Here is a 20,263-nt window from a genome sequence, read left to right as displayed (position 1 = left end):
TACAATTACAAACACAGGAAAAACACCTGATAAATACGTTAATCTGTGAGGGTTTTGGTTTCTTCCATTTGCATCGTGTCTGAATCATGCAAACAAAAATAGGGTTAAATCTGGTTTAGGAGTGTGGGTTTAAAATAAAATATTTTTGAATATGAGCTTCCTCTTTATGTGCTACTTTGATGTTTTGTAAATGTTCTCCACATATGCTCAAATATCTGCTTCACTGCTATTTTAAATATGAAAATATTCACCCAGAATCAAATTGTATGGACAAATTGACCTTTTATGTTCTCCTGCAGCCTCCATTTTGAGTCTGTCTGACCTACAGAGGGCACAAGTGTTGGACAGGAAATTCACAGGACTTCAGGACGACCTTGACGTGACCCACACAGGTAAGAGGCTACAAAATAAAAGCACAAGACTGTTCACATTTACTCGGCTAATATTTATTTTAGAAATTTTTTATACGTTTTTTTTGCTTTTAAAGAGGAAAGTTTTCAATAAGGCTTTTCTGATGACACGTTTAACAATCTTTGTTGTGCGTCAGTGGAAGATTCATTACAAGTCCGTGTAAGTACGAGTCACACACACTTTTTTTATCTGACAAAACAAGAAGGGTTCAAAAAGAGTAAATTAACAGTCAGGATACAAAAATATAGATAAAACAATTTTAACAGCTGTTTTATTTCATTTCCTCTTTCTCTCCAAAAGACAAAAAAACTATTTCTTTGGATCAACATGTGGACTGTAGAAGACTTTATTCAGAATGCATAAATCCATGTTCATCCCCATCACTTTATTCCACCTTGGTTTTTTTTTTTTTCCATCATTTTGTGAACTCCCTGCCCTCCTTTTTTCACATGAATAATCCCCCCCCCCCCCCCCAATGAATGCCCCCCCCAGAAACCCTCCAGTCTCTCTCTGGTCAGATCACAGCAATGCCTGGTCCGGGTGTGTCAAGAAGCCTGGGGACTCACAGTTTGAAGGCGGACGATGCAGTTCGTGCTCGTGGTTAAACTTTTGGCACTGAGAGTCCCTAACATGAGTGTTGACAGATCTCCAGGCTGCCCCCCCTCCTCTCTGGACCTTCAGTCTTGCTGAACTGTCCCACGTTTTGATGGGGGCACCAGGTGATCGGGCAGCGAACCCGGCAGCTCGTGGCCCTCCAGCTTCACCTTGATCAAGTGGTTGGCCAGGGCGAACTCCTCGTCATCAAGGAAGCCATCTTTATCCACGTCTGCCAGCTTCCAGATCTTTCCCAGGACCGTGTTGGGCAGTTTGGACTTCAGCATCTCCTTTTTGGCTGCAGCTCCGGACACTTTGCCATTGATGGGGGAGAGAGTGTAGAAGATCTCATCGTACGTAGGCTTGTCGCGACCCACCACCCACTCCAGCTCGTCGATGCCTTCGCTAGCCCCCTCGCCGTAGCCGTGGCCAAAGGGTCCGCTCATGGTTCCCTCGAAGGCTCCGCCCTTCACAGACTGGCTTGGCATGGCGGCTTCTTCCTGACGCACCATCGCCATGAGGCGGGCGATGTCGTTGGCGAGCATGTCCTCCACGGACTCTAGTAGTTTGGGTTTCAGCGATGCAAACCTGGTGAAGTCCTGGTTGTTCAGCAGCTCCTGGGGGGGGAGAAACAGGAATCAGTGATAGAAATAGATCAGTCGTCAATGGCTACCAACAGGAGCAGAATACAAGAAGCAGGATTTCCTGACAAACCAGGAAAAATAAATCTCATCCCCGTTCTGGCCCATCCTGGAGGGCAAGAGCAGGAAACGAGGGCGAAGATGTGAAGACTAGAGGTTGGAAGGTCATTGTACTAGTAAAGGTTTGTTCCTACACCGGGTGTAGCACACAAAAATAACCATTTCATCTGCAGTTTCCTGTCTGCACCGCCACACGGGTTTGTATCGGATGTAGAAGTGGCTTTAACATGCTCGACTTCAGCGGTTTTTGATTTGTATCTTACCTGCATCTTTGCAAGGTTGGGAAAATCTCCAGGGGAGATCTGGTGCTCCTTCTCTATTTTGTGGTAGATTTCTCCCAGACTGGCTATCAGCTCCTTCTTCTTGGAGTCCTTTCCAAACACACTGGGCATCTCCTTTTTCAGAGAGCTGATAATGTAGGCATGAACCTGAAGGCCACACGAAGAAACATTTCAGTGGTTTCAGACTATTGAGTACACTTAAAATAAGGCACCGTGTTGTTGGTTTTTTTTTATAAGTAAGCCAAAATAAATAAATTTAAAAAAGCAGCTCAAAGTAAATTACTGTCCAGAGTCTTCAAAGTATTTTAAGTGGTAAAAATAAACTGTTCTTCAGTATTTCTCGTAAAGCACCGTCATCTTCAAACACTTTGGATTTAGTTCTGCTTGTTGTACTTGTTGTGAACTCTTGTTTACAGAACATGGGTTCTGGTTGAGTGAAACAAAGACAAGTCTTGCTTTCCGTCAGCTTACCTTACAAACATTGATTCAACTATAAAAATCTCTCAACCTTTGACCCGACTTTGAAATAAACTTTGCACTGAAATCCATAATTCTCTGGATAATAAATCATGAGTCAAACTGACAGTTGTGACTTTAATGAAAATTGATTAATGGCTTTCAGAAATATTAGTTTCAAATTTCACATAAACCTTCACCGTCTCACAACGTAACATGTAAATGCCTGAGATTTTTTTTTTTTAAACTAACCAACGCCGATATGAATCTCAGCTGCATGGCTGAGGCTTGAGGTCATGTGAAGACTAACCTTGGCGAGACGTGCTCGCTTGATGAGGTCATTGAGTTTGCGCAGAGCAGCGTTGCGTGGCAAAGACTGAATGTCCAGGAACAAGTCCTGTTCCTCCGCCTCAAACAACTTCCTGTTGTCAGGGACCAGCAGGGGCTGGGCCCAGAATGAGCCGATGTACACACGCACCACCTGGAATAAAGTTCACACAGATTAATCTTCAATGATCGCCGTTTCCATCAGGTCATAATTATCTGCCTGCACCCACAAGAGGAAATGCTTTCATGGGGCAGAAACATGACACTGCAGTCTGACTTTTGTACAAAAAGACAAAATTAAATAAATTTCACGTGTCAAAGAGGCAAATAGGATGAGACAATACATTTCTAGACTACGAAGCTAAAATACAGATTCAGAATTTTGTGTGTCGCTTCCTGTTTAAAACATCCACAAAGTAATTCTGTGTCAAAGTCCATGAACGATGATGATCCAAAGGTTTCAGCTGATGAATGAGAACCTGGATCAAACATTAACTGAACAATCATAAGACTGCCACATGAGGACATGGGATTTGAAAAGGATGGTAATATAACTTTTTCCACTTTCACTACATTCAACATTAAAGAATTTACTTTGCGTTTTGTTACAGTGAGCCTGAGAACACAATCTGATTTCCCTTGTCCTTGGTAAAAAATAAATTAAATTAACTTTGTTCTGATCTGCCCAAAGATGATCAGATTTTTCTTTGAAACTTAAACAGATGGTGCAAAGTTTAGCAAAAAGCTAATCGCTGCCACCAAAGATGCTAATATTTAACAAATATACTGTCTAAAGGCACACAGGAAAATTAAAAAGTTTTGTACCTCAGGTGTGTTGATGATTTTTCCCAAAGACCACATCAGCGCTCCGTAGACCCTCATCAGCTGCTGAGTGCTGATCTGATCCGCTTTGTTCAGCACCACGCGCATTTTGTCCTCGTGGTTCTTGAGAGCACGGATCACCTCGGAGAACTCGTCTGAGATGTCCAGTTTGTGAGCGTCGAACAGGAGGATGATGCGGTCCACGCGCTCGGCGAACCACTCGAGTACAGCAGCAAAATCATAACCTGGACGGAGGAAAAGAAAGGGTTGAAAGAGGCTCCTTAACCCTCTGTGAGAGAATTATTTCATTGTTTTTAGCATTATTTATAGTCGAGAAAACCTCAAGTCTTTTATTCAAGTTAGGAACAACTGTCTGGGGTTAGTTTCTGGAAAAGATGCCAAAATAATTTGCATAAAGCTGTTTCTGAATGATAACATCCATAATAAAGAATAATTCTCGTGAACGTGCCTCACTGTTCACAGCAGAAAAGTGCTGTGAAAGATCAATAAACTGGCAAAGAGGTCGGTACTCCGAATAAATGTTGCGTTTAGAGAGTTTTATTTTTATAATTCAAGCGTGTTGATCCAGTAATGTTTAGAAAAGAGAGCCCTTTTCCACCTCTGGTTATTGTTTAACCAGGTGCTCTGACAACAGGAGGAGTCTACAAAGAGACACGGTTTAAAACTAAAGCCCAATGGACACGGCACATTTCAGCTGCAGAGAAATTACATCAATTGTAGGAAGAGAAATTGAAAAACAACCTTGTCAATAGTGAAATATAAACACTATCACCAGCCAAGCACAGAAAACTGCACGATCCACTTCCTTTAACATTAATGGCCAACTCTAAACGCAGAACAGGTTGTTCCTGAGTTCTCTCAGTTTTCTCAGAGAGCGCTGAGAGTTGTGGCTTTGATTAGTTCCTGTGGATCATCTGATCAGACAAGAATGCAGCTGGTATTAAAAACTCATCTCAGCTGCTGCACAATCACTGCTGCAGATACATTCCAACACGGCTGGCTTTTGTCCCAGAATATTTCTAAACAGCAAAACGGCGGAGAAATACTGCCGCTTGAGAGACTCGGGGACAAAAGGACAGATGAAGAGAATCAGAGGAGTAAAAGAAAAGTAAAAATAGAGGTGGACATAAGAGGGCTAGACAAGTCTGTACCTGTGGGTGTCCATTACAAATGAGGGGAAAAGCCCAGTCGGAGCCGACTGAAGACATTAATTCACTCACTCGAAAGCTTGTTTCTAAACCCACAACAGGACCTCAGAGACAGCTGCTGGAGCCCAGACTTACTTATAGCATCAACAACTGCTCTGTGTGTGAACCATATGGACTGCACGGACATGCAGACGTTCAGCTGTGAAGTCAGGACAAATATAGACAGATGAAAATCAAGTAGTAGAAAGAAAAAAATGGATTTAAGACCAGACATCCAAATCTTTACCAGGTTGTTGGTGTAGGAAAACTGCTTTTTGTTTTGGACGTTGGCTTAAAAAGCTAAAACCAGGAGAAAGTTTAGTTTACCGTCAGGACTTCAGATCTGAGCAGCATGACGACAGAAGGTGTTGAAACGCAACTAAATTTACCTACTAGCACATTTAAAGCTTTAATAACATAAAAAAACAACAACCTTGAGCTCAGTTTAAATCTAGCCAACATGAACTGTTTCCTAAAACATTTTAAGCAAGATGGCTGAAAATTTAAAGTTGGCTTCTACAAAGCCCTCAACAACCTAGCTCCATCTTATAGTTGAGATCTTATTGTTCCATATTTTCCTAACAGAGCACTTCACTCTCAGACTGCAGGCTTACTCACGGTTCCTAGAGTTTCCAAAAGCAGAATGTGAGGAAGATCTTTCAGTTCTCAGGCTCCTCTCTTGTGGAACCAACTTCCAGTTTCTGTCCATGAGGCTGACACATTGTCCAGTTTTAAGACTGGGATTAAGACTTTCCTTTTTGATAAATCCTATAATTAGGGTTGGCTTGTTATGCTGCCTTAAGCTTAGACTACTGGAGGACAAACTGACCTTATTTCATAAAATGAATTACTCAAATTGAATAGTTTTCATTTGATTATTATTTCTATCTTAACGTGATTCTGGACCTGCCATTGTGTATCTGTTCCTACCAAACTCAGCCCGTCGAAGCAGATGTCCACTTGTCCTGAGCCTGGTTCTGCTAAAGGTTTCTTCCTCGTTTTTCCTTTCCACTGTCACCTCCGTGCTTGCTCAAGAAGGCGGTCTGTGATGGAGTTAAACTCAAAGCAGTCTGCTCCTCAGATTAATAATGTTAAACTATTATTTTTATATATGAATGTTTCTGTTCAGCGCCCTGAGACGACTTCTGTTGTAACTTGGCGCTATATAAATCAACTGAATTGAATTCAAGGAATTATTTTTATCATTTAGCTAAATTATTTTAGGCATTGTTCACCACCAACTCATCCGCATTTTAAATGGGAACGTTATCCAACAGTTCTGCAAAAAAACAGTTTCAATACATCTTTTGTCTCTTAACAGTTCAGTCAGGAACAAGCACTGAGCAGTAAATGCTGTTCTAATCAAAAATGAACACAGCTATAGGCTTACACAATAACCCCCTTAAATGGACTTCATATTTTAACAGTCTGAGTTTTTCATGAACTTTTTATGTCTTACATAAAATGTTGGAGTACAGTCCTTCTCAGCTGATTAGCTCTGAGGAAAATTATAATGTAATGTTGTAGTTTCCTGTAGCTTGGTTCAAAGCTAATATCTGTTATCACTTTAAGCACGGACGTGCATGTGCCCGTCATACTTGAGCCGCACAATCTAATCGGTGCTGTTTATATAAGACACAGTCTGTACAGTAAGTCTGTGGAGTACAGTATTGTGTCCGTGTTTATACAGAAACAAAGTGCAGGATGACGTGTGCGAGTCGCTGAAGAATGGAAGAATGTAGGAATGTAGAGGAACGTATAGAGGGAAAAAATCTGAGGTATGAGGTGCATCTTTACTTAAAACTGATTTGGAAACGTTATATTGCCAACCATCTGCACTACAATAGTAATAAACATACTTTTGTTAAATTAAGTTTTACTGCGACTTATGCAGGAAAAAAAGTCAACGTGGTTAACGAAAAGCTGTGATGTCTGCAAGAAAATCTCTTAAAACTTCCTAATCGGTTCGTATCGTTTCCCTCTTGGCTCTCGCTGTGTCTTATGGGAAATAAGAGTCATTAATCTAAAGCAGATTGATGAAGCAGCTCTCACTGGAATACAGGCCCTGGAAAGTGTGTGTGCGGGGAGGTCTAGGGTCAGTTTTGGGAAACTCTGCTCCGTTTGCCATTTACTCCACTTCCTTTCGCCAGAGAACACAAAAACCCACTGCTTGTACGTGTGTTTCCTCTTAAAAAAGCTCAGATCAGGTAGAAAAAGCAGAAGCTGCATTCTGCTGCTGCTCTATCCTCTTCCTATGTTCTGTACGATCATCAAAAGTTAAAACAAAATGTGTATGTAGCAATGCTACAATGACCCTGAAGGTCATATTGTAGGAGCACGTGGGAAAAAAATAAAGAAAGAGCATAAGAAAATAACTCGAGTGATAAAGCTGAAGACAAAACAGATGAATAACTGGGAATTAGGTCTTGTGGATAAACTAAAATCGAAAAAAAAATGGTGTCATTTCTCCGAGTGAAAATAAAAAGGTTGCACTGAACACGTGGAGCCGTCGAAAACCACATGTAGAAATGCAGGAAACAACGTTCGAATCTCGCTGCTGTCAACCTGTGAAGGTCTCCTTCACATTTACATTCAGCTGTTTAGTTACGCTTTGCCCTGAGGGTGTGAAAGGAGTTAAATACAGGTTTGACTGTACTGTGAGCAGACCGTCTCTAAAGAACCTGCCAAAGACGAATACCAGTGAAAGACTTGAAAAAGAAGAATATGTACGTCATTTAAAGTGCATTTTCTTTTGACAGCATATTTAAACTTGTGACTTCCTGTGGGTTTATTTTGCATCTCTGCAAGAGACTGATTAAAACACTTAAAAGTGTTCTCAGAGGGTGTGGTATGGTGTAGAGCTAGCAAGTGTTGCTGATGAGCATGTGAACAAAAGGTTGGTAAAGCGTCAGTGGCGTGTGTGTGTGTGTGTGTGTGTGTGTGTGTGCGTGCGTGCGTGAGGCTGACCTCTGCTTATCCTCTGTTTCTCTCCTGACAGGATTCCAGGAGTATCAATGATACTGATGCTCTCCAGGACAGGGTTAGCCAACTGTGCGCACATGAACCTGAGGAGGACACACAAAGAAACAAAGAGGCACAGAAAGAGAGAAGAAGAAAACAAGTGAGGGCACGACACACACAAAAGAAGATGTGGGATAAGGGTAGAGGAGAGAAAGGGAGAGAACAGAAGACCAGTTGAGTGAGATTGTTTATACCAAAGCCTGACATTTAACATCACTCTGGAGCATTTCAGGCACTAACGGTTCTCACACACTTTGCTGGAGGTGACAAGCAGCTACTCTCACACACACGCACAAGAACAAGAACACTAGCGTGGGAGAGGGAGAAATAATCCCATTTTCAACACCTGTTGAGTTCAAACAAATGCTTTTTGACTAAAAAGTACACTTTACAACAATGTACTGTAATTTAAAAAAAACTAATGGCTACTTTCAGTTAGTTCATGGTCACAATTGTCTTAACGTTTGGTTAATAGAGATAATGGGAACAAACCCCTAAGGGCTTCATGTTGTCACATTTAATTGTGGTAATGAACCTTCTGTAACTTTTGTAGAGAAAAGGTCAATCATTCAATTGAAAACAACAGAACTAAAGGGGCATCTCTGCATAAAAAATGAACTCATCGTAAAAATGAACTGGTTCGACAGTCATTCGAGGCATGACATAGTTTTAAATTAAATCTAATTTATGGTGTACCTGTGGGATTGCTGTGGGGCTTGGCGTGCAACTTGATTTGTGTCAACACGTTCATTTCTTTGCCACAGGATTGTGCTTCAGTAAGACCAAAATCTACACCGTTAAAGCAGCAACCATTTCTTTTACAGCTAACTTAATAAACGGCATTGTGTGAATCTGCTTGCTAAACCCAACATGAACTCAGAAAGACACCATTGATCAACATGTATAAGCTAATCCATGAACTTCACTTATTCCTTCTTCTGTTTTCATGAAGAAATTATGCTTCGAGCGATCAGGGCACAAGTGTGCACAGGTATTAAATCTCTCCTGTAGTTTAAAGTTGAGGTTGTGAGTTTATCCGACGCATGATGCATCAATCAAGCTCAACTAATTAATTGTTTGGGCCCATTTGACACTTTAAATATTGTTTAGATGTTTTTCCCACGACAAAGCAAGACGATATGACGATGCCGACTCTCCGAACAGCACAGAGAACTTGTTTACAGAAGACCCCACTGACGTTTGAATGATTATACAAAAATATGTTGGGACAACAAACTATAAGCTTTAAGAAATTAAAGACCCGAGTCATTCAGCGTCTCAGGCTGTTGAAGTGAAACTTAAGGTCAAAAGAAGAAGGGTCACACACTCCGACAGACACACACACACACAGAATAAGAAACACTACAAAGTGTGACGGGATGACTTGTTTTACGTAAACCCAGAATGTCCAACTCACAAAGGGAGATTGTAAAGACATTCCACAGCTCGGAGTTTTATTTCTCGCTCTGCTGCCCCTTCAGCCAAACAGAAACGGTACTCCCAGCATGAGCTCAGAGGCACCAGGTCATAAGATCGGGAAAACCGTGCTTTCACATTCCTGCTGCAACCACACACACACACCGCAGACCCTAACAGAGGTCTTATACCACATGCAAAGGGAAAAATGGGAAAAAAAAAACTACTTGAACCAAGTCAGTAAAGAAAGAATATTCCCTTCTGGATAGACTTCCTGTGCCTGGTGTTGTATTACAATAACAGTGACCAACAAAGACAACTTTTTGTCCGCCTTCCCCCTCATATCTGGTATTTTATGACGTTCAGTTGGAACTTTGGTTCAGATTTTCCAATCATCCCTCTGTCACAACATTTCTCCACATGGAGCTTTGTAAGAAAACCTATTCGGATCACCTCCGGTTGAAATTCTCAAACAGAGATTATTGTGGGAGTGGAAGTCCAAGAACTCATCCGAGACAGTTTACTGTGCGAGTGGCTCTTGAAGATGGGAGACTTGTTTCCTCTGCAAGGACAGTTCAGAGCGAGGACATTTCCCATCAAATTTGCTCTATAAATTCTCTCCACCTCCGAGCAAAGGGTCTTCCTCTTCTGCTCCAACTCTTGACCAGCAGTCATCCTCCACATCGTAACCTCTGCTTCCCGTAGTGAAGAGGAAACAGGGCTGTCCCTACTGAGCATGTGAAGAGGAAGGTTAAAGCTGTGTCACTTTTCCCACATGTTTTCTACATCAAATATTAGCCCGTGTAGGTGACGAAATTACCAACGTCTCCACGAGTGATGGTGCGTTTATGTATGTACCGTAATTGTTCTGTAAGGCTAAACGAGTATTGGCTCTACCTCAGTAAAGTGCAGCGTCAGCGTCCGGGAACAACAGGACACAACAGAACAGGACAGTGAGAGCCGGGGTGGGTCAGAGCGGAACTTGAGCTTTGCTGACTCCAGTTTTACTGACTAATGGCTTACAGAGAGTGCAGAAATATACTGGGGCCCTCAGACTGCAGTGGCATGCAAATTCAAAGAAAGCAAGAAGAACTAAAATCTACATTTGGCAGGACGTGTGAAGAGGTATTAAACTGCTTTAGTAGAAACACCTGGCACAGAAATTATTGCTTAAGCAACAAAATCTACTTTACACAAACAAGGCAAATAAAAGTCATGTGCAACAGGTTTAAGTTTTTAAGATTGCCAAAACTACAAGTGAGCTCAACGTGTGAAGATCCCACAACTAATTTGTGTTTACCATCCTTATAAATAACTGGTTACACAAAGGGAAACTCATCTGAGCCTGGTAGTTAAGAGCTAATCTTCAAGTTAAATAACTATAGTTATGAGTCTCACAGACGAGGTGCATTCATCGACTCTTTATCTTCTGTCTACTCCAACTTGACACTGAATCAACGACAGACTTGTACAGAAACTTCTGGCAAATTAGAGAAAAGTTGTCAAATACCCAATTTAAATATTTTTTAGTATTTTGTTTGACAAAGTTTGTTAGTTATTTTAAACCAGTTATTGGCTAGGACCCATTTTATGAACAATCAGTGGTCAGACCATACATTCATTCATTCAACCATTATGTATACAGGTTAGTCTCATTGAGCCACGAGGACTCATTTACAAGAGAGACCTGTTTTAAACAAAGAGCACAGATGAGGTATAGACAACAATAGACAATCATATAAAAAGCATATAAAATGAAAAAGTAAATAAAACAAATTAATTTAAAAAGTTACATTATAAAGCGGTGTAAAATACAACTACTGTGCCGTCTGCATAGAAAGATAAGGATGCATTAGGAATAATCTGATCTACATTACTTATGTAGATTGTGAAGAGGGTGGGTCCTAATATTGAACCTTGTGGTACACCATTGTTAAGTTAGATAACATTAAGAAATACCATTATGTTGAACACATTGCCTCCAATCTGAGAGACAATTAGAGAACCAGCCAATAGTGTGATTTGAGAAACCAATTTCAGAGAGCTTATGACACAAGATGTCATGGTCCACAGTGTCAAAAGCTTTAGTCAGGTCTAAATAAAGTGCAGCTCAATGGTCCTTAGCATCCAAAGCTTCAACATTGTTAAAACCTTCAGAAAAGCAGTCATTGTGCTGTGTAGTTTCCTGAAACCAGATTGATGGGGAGGCAAGATGATAATAATCCAAACACTTATTGATTTGGGAGCTTATCAATTTTTCTAAAACATTAGCAAGAATAAAGAGTTTAGAGACTGGTCGATAGTTGTTCCATTTGGTGAGGAGGTAGAACAAAAGCTGTTTTAAAAAGGCATTTGGAATGGTATTTGGGGTTTGAACAGATTAAAGATGTGAGACACCAGTTCTGCGATGATGTGTGTGTACAATAACTTGAAGATTAGTAATATGGTCTTTAAGTCAATGTCCGACTACTCAAACCTCCTGAGACAAAGATTTCAACTGAATTTATACACAGTCACAAGCTCCATGACGCAAAGGACTTCTCCCAACAGTTTGACAAATTATGCAACAATGAACAATAGCCTGTTTGTTTATACACAGCCTTATCTGGTTTCCTCTGAAGTATTTAATAAACTCTGAGAGGGGAATTATGGCCTCCTGTGAAGTCAAACACCCCCTACTCTTTTAAAGAACTATGGAAAAGCATGACTTCATATTTAATACTCTGAATTATGTTACTTGGAAGGAGTTTGAAGTCGTGGAAGATGAAGGCAACACTCAACAAGGAAGGAATGCCAAAAAATACAAGTACTGGTAAATCAAACTGAACAAGTCTCAACCCGAGTATTTTTCCTATAACTGTACAGCAAAAGACCAATAATACACGAGTTGACACCGACAGCAGATCAGGATCACAACGGTCCAATCTGTCATTAAATTGGTCAAAAATGTGTCCATCAGTTCCTCTGCAGGGTGACACCATGTTATCTCCCACTGAAGAGGGGACATCCCAACTTCCTCTACAGGAAGTTACTGGATCAAGACTCACAAGCTCCACTACGAATCCACACAGTGCAGCAGGATTCAAGTGTTTTAGCTTTCACTCATTCAGGCTCTGGCTCACAGCGCCTTGCACTCTTGACTCGGACAGGGGAGGAGCTCAGTTTGTAAAATCAGTGGAAAACTAGGAGCCTTTCAAGTGTCCTTGGTTCTTGTTTATTATAAAGCACGCCATTAACTACAACTGTGTTCGTTATTTCTGCTTTTACGCCACAGATTATTTAGTAAGTTTCATGTTGCATTTACTGTGTTGCATTACTGCAAGTAAAAACCCCATGTGGGAGAACTCTGGTGACTCATTTGAATATTTGGAATAACTAAGTTTACACATCAGACAGAAAATCCATTTTAATGACACTTTGGAAAATGCTAAGGAAGTTTCTAAATACTCTATCCTCTGGACCACAGAGCTCACCAAACAAACACCGGTGAGTTGAACTATTTTAACAATGATGGTGAAACACCTGCTAACTCATTCATTATTCAACCTTTATTTATACAGGTTAGTCTCACCGAGTCACGAGGATTCATTTACGAGAGAGACCTGTAAATCAATCTACTGATGCAAATGTATCACGCAGTATACAAAGAAATCTTTAACCCTTTGTGATAAACTTCATAGTACACGCTCACAGGTTAAAAAGGAGTTGGCCGATGAATTTATGCTGATGTGGAAATACTTAGAAGAACATGACGCTTACGGCACTGACACAAGGTCAAGTTCCCAAGCAATGTAGCTTAAAACTATTTTTATGTTTAAGCTACTATACTGTAACATGACGACAGAAAAGCGTCTATAGCAGCTGGTCTTTAAAACTGACGCGTACAAAGTAGATACTTTCATTCTGCTGAAATTTAACCACAGGGTCTGGTTCACAAGACATTTTTTTTGAGTCCATATTTGGACTGGGGTCTGCCATTTGGGAACCCCTCTGAATGAAGGCAGTTGCAATAGTACTCTTAATGGCAAGAGTAAGTCTAAAGTGAAAGAACATCAGCTTTGTGTTATATGGATAAGATACTGGAAAGCACCTCTTTTGCTTTGCTGTACTCAGGGTCCACCTGTCCACTGACAGTAAGCATGCACTTTCGCAAAACATGATTAGAGGGACAATTCTCACACACTTGGCATTTTTCCCCAAAGATTACACAACAGCACACAGTGAACTTGCTTTTTTTTTTTTTTTTTCAAAGGTGTGGTTCATGTTAGTACTTGCAGCATTTAAATCCCATATGGTGTCTGAAAGTTCATTCTTCACACATCTGCACAAACTGTGTTCAAGCGAAGCGTGGCAATCACGTGACACGGAACAATTAACAACTTTAAGGGTTGTGGCAGCTCATTTGGTACAATTATTATTTTACTCGCTTTGCTTTAAGTTGAAGTTTGAAGACTTGTTAGTGGCGTTACCTGTTGAGAAACGCGTTTCCAAAGGCGTTGAGTTTGCGGAACGGCTTTTTCGGGTCTACGACCAGGGCATTGCCGGGTATCACGCCCTCCTGCTCGCCGTGCATCACAGCGATGAAAGAGTCTGTGGTCGGCTCAGGGCCAATACGCATACCGGGGAAGTCCTGCTCAATGAGGTGCCGGATGAAGGTGGTCTTACCGGTGGAGTACTGGCCCACCAGGAGTACCATGGGCTTGTTGTCGAAGTCGGCATCTTCGAGTGCGGGGGAGTGGAAGTCGTGGAATCGATACGTGTCCTCCAGCGGGAACAGCTTGGTTCGGTAAAGCCGCCGCAGCCCATCCGACACGTTCTGGAACAGCTCGGGGTCCTTTTTCAAGGTTTTCCTAAACATCGTTGCTAAATTTCAACCCTCAGTTGACACTGCTGTGCCAGTCTCCCCTTATTGTCGAATGTAGAGAGGTGTGGGTCTCTCGCGCCGCTAAGAGACTAGCTGCCTGCCGCTGGAGTGAAGCTACGACTGGGGCGAGGTCTGGAAGGGTTTTTTTTATCCCCACCCTCTTCGCTGAGCTAGCCAGTGGCCACGCACTACGAGTCGGTAGTCATTAAAGGGAGGACTCCCCCTTCGGAAAATTTTAAGTTAGGGTGAGTCACTCAGCGGATCTCCACCATAAACACCGAACTGTACACGGATATAGTGGATATTTACCGTTTAACGCGACACGAGTGGAGGTGGAAACCATTAGAACCTTTTTAACTAGCTACTCGCTTAGCAACCCGGAACATTAGCCACCATAACGGATGACACGCGGAACCGGAAATGCCTTCAAATTAAAAGTCGAAGTTATGGCCTCAGCTAATCTCATTGTTTTATTCTTTTTTTTATTTATTTATTATTATTCTTTTCCTATTTAAGCCAGTTTGATAGACATAAATAAACAGACACGTACAAATCAACTTTATTTTTACAGCATCATAAATGATAATGTATTCATACTTTTGTTTTCTACTTTTTTATTAATTCTGCTGAATTATGAAATAGCCTTCCGCCTTATTTTAACCTTGTTTAGGTTAAGAAAATAATAATGAATAAATTAAACAGCCACAAACCATGTCAACAAGATTGTGGTGTATTTCCAATTGTGATTCGTGGTTATTTATTTATTTTTTATCATATATACAGATATTTTGACCATTGGTAATCATGTGTCACATGTTGCTTAATTTACATATTTTGTAATTTTTTTCTTCATTTTAATTAATTTAAGTCCAAGAACATGCATGCTGCCTTCAGACCGTAGGCTTCCCTTGAAAAAGAGATCTGTGATCTCAATGGGACCTGTAGGTCTCTTTATACTTCTTATAAACTAGTTTGTTTTTACATACAGCCAATATGCATTCAGATGAATAGGCAACATAATTTCACCCATTATTCCAATAAACAAGAGTGAATTCAATTCCAACTATAAAAGAGAAAATATGAATTCCTGTATGACCCATGATATTGAGAACTGTGTGCTTTTGGTTTTAGTTTCAAAGTGCGTCATCAAATTGAATACTGGTACAGTAATATCTAAATGTAACTTCTGTTTTGGTTTCACTTGTATAATAAGTGCTTAGGAACTTTTCATGGTTGGGGGTGTAATATATATAAAAAAACAAGTGAGTTAAACACAAATAACAACTTACTATTACCTACTGGATGTATTTCTATTCTATATATTATTTCATGTAAAGTTACATTAAAATATAATACAGTATGGAAAAGATAGTCATCCCGCAAATCATATTTCTTGACTTACTTGTTCAGTCACGATTAAAAAAAAAAAAAACAGATCAACAACTTTACTCACAAAATGGCTTTTATTTTATATCGAAAACAACCTCTGAATGAACATAACTGTAGTTCCAACTATAAAAACAACAAAAAGAAAATGAAAGCAGAAGTCCATGCAGCTGTTGGTTGATGAGAGGTGTCCCTCCACAAATAACAGCAGCTCCACTGGAAGTCTGAGTTTTTCCACATGGAGTTGCTGTTACAGCTGGTGAGACCCACTGGGGAGGAACAGCTGACACATTTAAAGGAAAACCACCACCACCTTTTGCTCACATCTACTATTTAATGAGACTAAACCATAAAGTATTTTTTTCTTTAAACACAGCCTGTTGTGTTATGCATACATTTAAAACTATTAGAGTGGAAATTTATCAAATGTGGCACCAATGTGACAAAAGTTCAATCCTCCTTGTGCCCTTTGGTCAAGGCCTGTTCATGTGATATAATGCTGCCCTCTTTTGTTCACTTCTTGCTCAACACAAGAATTTACATCATTTTATTGCATATTTTATATTTCAGGCCTTCATGTGATACCAGCCCCACTGGGAAGGTTTCGTAAAACATCAGCCATCTAATCTTGTTTTTTTACTGCTTATAAGATTACAGTGTACTCTTTGACACCAATATAAATCAGGGTCATTTACTCTGTAAAGTGTACAAGGAGCTGGATCTGAGCAAAAAAAACAAACAAATAATCTTATTTAACTTGATGTTTCACACGTAGGCACACATTTCCTTCAGCACATCTCTTCTCCTTAGTTTTCGAGAACTTCCCTTGACTCATTCGGTGAACTTTGACCCTTAACTTTGTCCTCTGTAAAAGAAGAAGGAAAAAAGCAGAGCCATAAAGCAATTAAAATGTAAACTAAAAAGACCTTTATCCCTATTGTATTCCTCGACTTTGCCCACCTGGCCATGTTCGTTTTTTTTTTTTTTTCCTCCAAGATAATTTCAGTGTGAACGGCTCTTGGTGTTTATCAGCGCTGAAAACGTGTTTTAATAAAAACGTAAAGTCCGGTAATAGAGTGACAATTTGTGCAGTAACAACAAATAAATTGGCAGGTCTTAGAAAACATTTAACTTCTTATTTAAAGTTAAAATATCATCAAAATCTACAGATACATATTCAAACTAAATAGGGGTGTAAATTAATTACTAATACTTATCAACCTTTAATAGAACAGAATCATGTTTTTTTCTAACAGTTTTTTTAAGCATTTGTATATTAATTCAATTTTCATTCAAACTACATATTTTTTTCAATAAGTCATTAAGTTCTCTTTGAATTCAAAAGCAAACCTGCTTGAATTTTGACCTGTAATTGACATTTTGCTTCTCAATAAATATTATTTGCATTTCTACCAAGTTAAGTTGCTCATAATGTGAATAAGTTGTTAATATTTAAACAACACTAAATAAAAACAGCATTTTGAAGCAATGTGAGATAAATGCAGCATGAAACTATCGTTGAAGAGTCTACAACTTAACTTATAATGAATTAAAGGGGTATTTTTATGCTATTCAGTTTGAAATGGATAAATAAAGGTCAAACTTACCTGATAAACTCTGAAAATATGATTGTGCTGAGTGAGAAGTTAGAAAAGTTAAAAAAAAACAGACACAAATTTGAGAGAAAACAAATAAATAGTAAATGTAAGATAAAACAAATCAGACTGTGGACAATCTTCTGAAATTAGAGAGACTCGAGCAGAGGGACAGATCTGCGTCTGAGCAATGGCAGACTCGTGATGGAGGGCTGCTTAAGACTGCGTGGGGGAGAGAAAAATTAATCATTACACTTACTGTAAATATGTAACAGGCTCAACCTGCGCATCAAGTCAGCAAATTATATTCTGTTTGAACGCTAAGAACACACGATCAAATCAAACGAGCCAATGAGAAACAAACTGCTGCACCTCAGAGGTCCTCAAATGGTGAACTGCAGGCTGGATCTAAATTAAGTCTGTTTTGGGAAATTGATATATTCAGAAAACAAAAATTGTATTTTTTATAATATGCAAAATATACATCCATTTAATTGCACACATCTTCCTGGTTTTACAGTCATTCATGTAAGGCAGCATTGATTTTCTACAACTTACTGTAATTGTTTTAAATTCAAAAAAGTTAAATCTGGTCCTCTGGACATTCAAACAAACAGATGGATGAGAGACGAAACATTTCTACATTTTTTTGTTGATTTGCTTTGTTTTGTTTTTTTGAATGTCCAGAGGACCAGATTTAACTTTTTTAGATTTTTCTACCTGGATTATTGAGCATGCATCAGGATGTTTTAAATTCAATTCAATTCAAAAATACTTTATTAATCCCAGAGGGAAATTAAGTGTTGTTGTAGCTCATCATCCTGGTTCTATTCAAGAGTTGTTAGATGCTGATAGCTGTGGGAAGAGAAGGATCTCCTGCAGCGAATACGAAGAATCTGGCCACAGATACCGATCCGTCCACCCAGATCCAGCTTGCTGTCAGATCAGGCGGACCTCTCGGTCCTCCTGGGCAGCAAGGCCGCCCGAATGCTGGGCAGAATTCCTCCCTGAACAATGGTCACTCCTCCCAGCAGTCTGCCGAGCTCCTCGTCGCCACAGACAGCTGAAGGTGCCGGGGGATGATCCCGGTCCTCCTGATGTCATGAGCCGAGTTTCCCATCTCCAGAATCTCGGCGGTCAGGCTCTCGAGCACCGCCATCAGGTTGACAGGAATTTGTCCATGGAGTCTCCTTTTCAACTCATTTGGGATTTGATGCTGTAGTTGAGGTATTTCAGCTTTTGAGATGTTAATCAGCTGCTCCTGGTTGTTAAAAAACACCTTGTTGTCATGGTTACGCATCATAACAAATGCCCAAAATTCAAATTCAAATTCAAAAATACTTTATTAATCCCAAAGGGAAATTATTTGTTGTTGTAACTCGTTATCCTCATTTCATTAAGAGATGTTATAGATGCTGATGGCTGTAGACAGGAAGGATCTCTTGTAAAGGTCCATCCCACAGTGGATCCTAAGAAACTGGCTGCAGATGCCGTCCGATCCGTCCACCCAGACTCTGCTGGCCTCTCGGTTCCCCCGGGCTGTAGAACCACCTGAATGCCAAGCAGAACTCCTCCCAGAGCGATGGTCACTCCTCCCAGCAGTCCGCCGAGCTCCTTGTAGCTGCGGACAGCCAACTGTAGGCGCTGAGGGACGATCCTGTCCTTCTGCTGTCATGAGCCGTGTTTCCTGCTAGTTCCAGGATCTCAGTGGTCAGACACTCGAGCACAGCTGGCAGGTAGATGAGAATGCGTCCACAGAACATCCTTTCAACTCGTTTGAGATTTGGGGCTGTAGTTGAGATATTATTTGAGCTTTTGAGATGTTAATCAGCTGCTGCTGGTTGTAGAAAACTGCCTTGTTGCCATGGTTACGCATCATAACAAATGTCCAAAACTAAAAAAGTTTCAGCAAAAATCCTTCCAGCTGCACAGCATCCAAAGGAAACAATCATCCAAAAAAACATGATTTACATCCAGAAAAAGAATAATTAAAGTTTCCAAAAGCAATAACTCAGAATGAAAGTAACAGAGCTGCTCCAACATGCAGCCACCTTGAGCGGCGCAATTCTAGAATTTTTAGAAAAAAGCAGCATATCTTAACATTTATGGTCATTCAGTGTAAGTGGCACAGCTTTTCTAGCATTTACACTAATCATCTGGTTCAGCCTCTGCTTTTTTATTCAGGAAGAAGCTGCCAGCCTACAGAGAGGGAAAGACCTAAACAAACAATATGGTGTGAGAAGAAAACTAAAATGGAGACTTTGATTCCTCTACAGTCAATAAAATAACTGACAGAAGTCATACATGTGAATATTTATAACAGAGTAAATAAAATAACTTTAAAGCCAATGTTTCACACTTTAAAAATCAAAATCTTTAAACAAAATAGATATTTACCTATTGTTTTGTATATAAAATATTACTACAAAATGATGATGTTTAAGTCACCTTCAATATTGTTTTAACAGTCAGGCTGATGATCATTTTCTTGACTGAATTTGTGAGAAACAACTCATGGTAAATGCCAATATAATATAAAACAATATAATATAATATAATATAATATAATATAATATAATATAATATAATATAATATAATATAATATAATAAAATAATGTTAGAATTAGACCAGCTACTTCTGTTTCTCACTTCTTCTTTTTTTTTCAAAATCATTATTCAAAACTAAAATGCTTTAAAAATATTTTGGGTTCTTTGTTCATTTACGCTGAAAGCCTACTTTTTTATTTAGAGAAAATTATATTTTGTATTTACTTTTAGTTTTTCACATTATTAAAGCCAAGTTTAAACATTTTAATAACGAGCATGAAAACAACATTCTGTCTAAAATATTACAAGCTGGCTTAGAAATGTATGTACACATATATATATATATATGTGTGTGTGTGTGTGTGTGTACGTGTGTGTGTGTGTGTATAATAAAATATTATAAAACTTTTTTTATTCTATTAGGCTTTATAAACTTTGTAGTTTTAAAATAATGGGATAAAAAATTAACTGACCAAATCCAGCTTCCACTTAAAGTATAATTTACTGAATTTAGATGAGGTTATAGATAATCGGACAGGTAGTTATGAAAGAGTTAAACCGGTATTGTAAATATAATTGAAAAAAAAACAACTATTTTTAAAAAATAAGAAAAATTCTATTTTACGATATTTT

General features: G+C 39.4%; 1 protein-coding gene across 1 annotated transcript; it reads right to left on the bottom strand.

The window, feature by feature from the left end:
• Window positions 1-859: 859 nt before the first annotated feature.
• Window positions 860-14,344, bottom strand: ehd1a (EH-domain containing 1a). Its single transcript, XM_037675251.1, has 6 exons — window positions 13,707-14,344; window positions 7,768-7,865; window positions 3,596-3,837; window positions 2,754-2,924; window positions 1,970-2,134; window positions 860-1,622 (listed from the first exon to the last, which is right to left on the bottom strand). The coding sequence occupies exons 1-6, from the start codon at window positions 14,093-14,095 to the stop codon at window positions 1,089-1,091; spliced, it is 1,599 nt and encodes a 532-aa protein (XP_037531179.1). The 5' UTR covers window positions 14,096-14,344; the 3' UTR covers window positions 860-1,088.
• Between the last annotated feature and the right edge of the window lie 5,919 nt (window positions 14,345-20,263).

The sequence above is a fragment of the Nematolebias whitei genome, chromosome 4 (genome assembly GCF_014905685.2).
Source record: "Nematolebias whitei isolate Nwh7 chromosome 4, NemWhi1, whole genome shotgun sequence".
Classification (NCBI taxonomy): Eukaryota; Metazoa; Chordata; class Actinopteri; order Cyprinodontiformes; family Rivulidae; genus Nematolebias; species Nematolebias whitei.
This window is presented reverse-complemented; position numbering and strand designations above follow the sequence as displayed.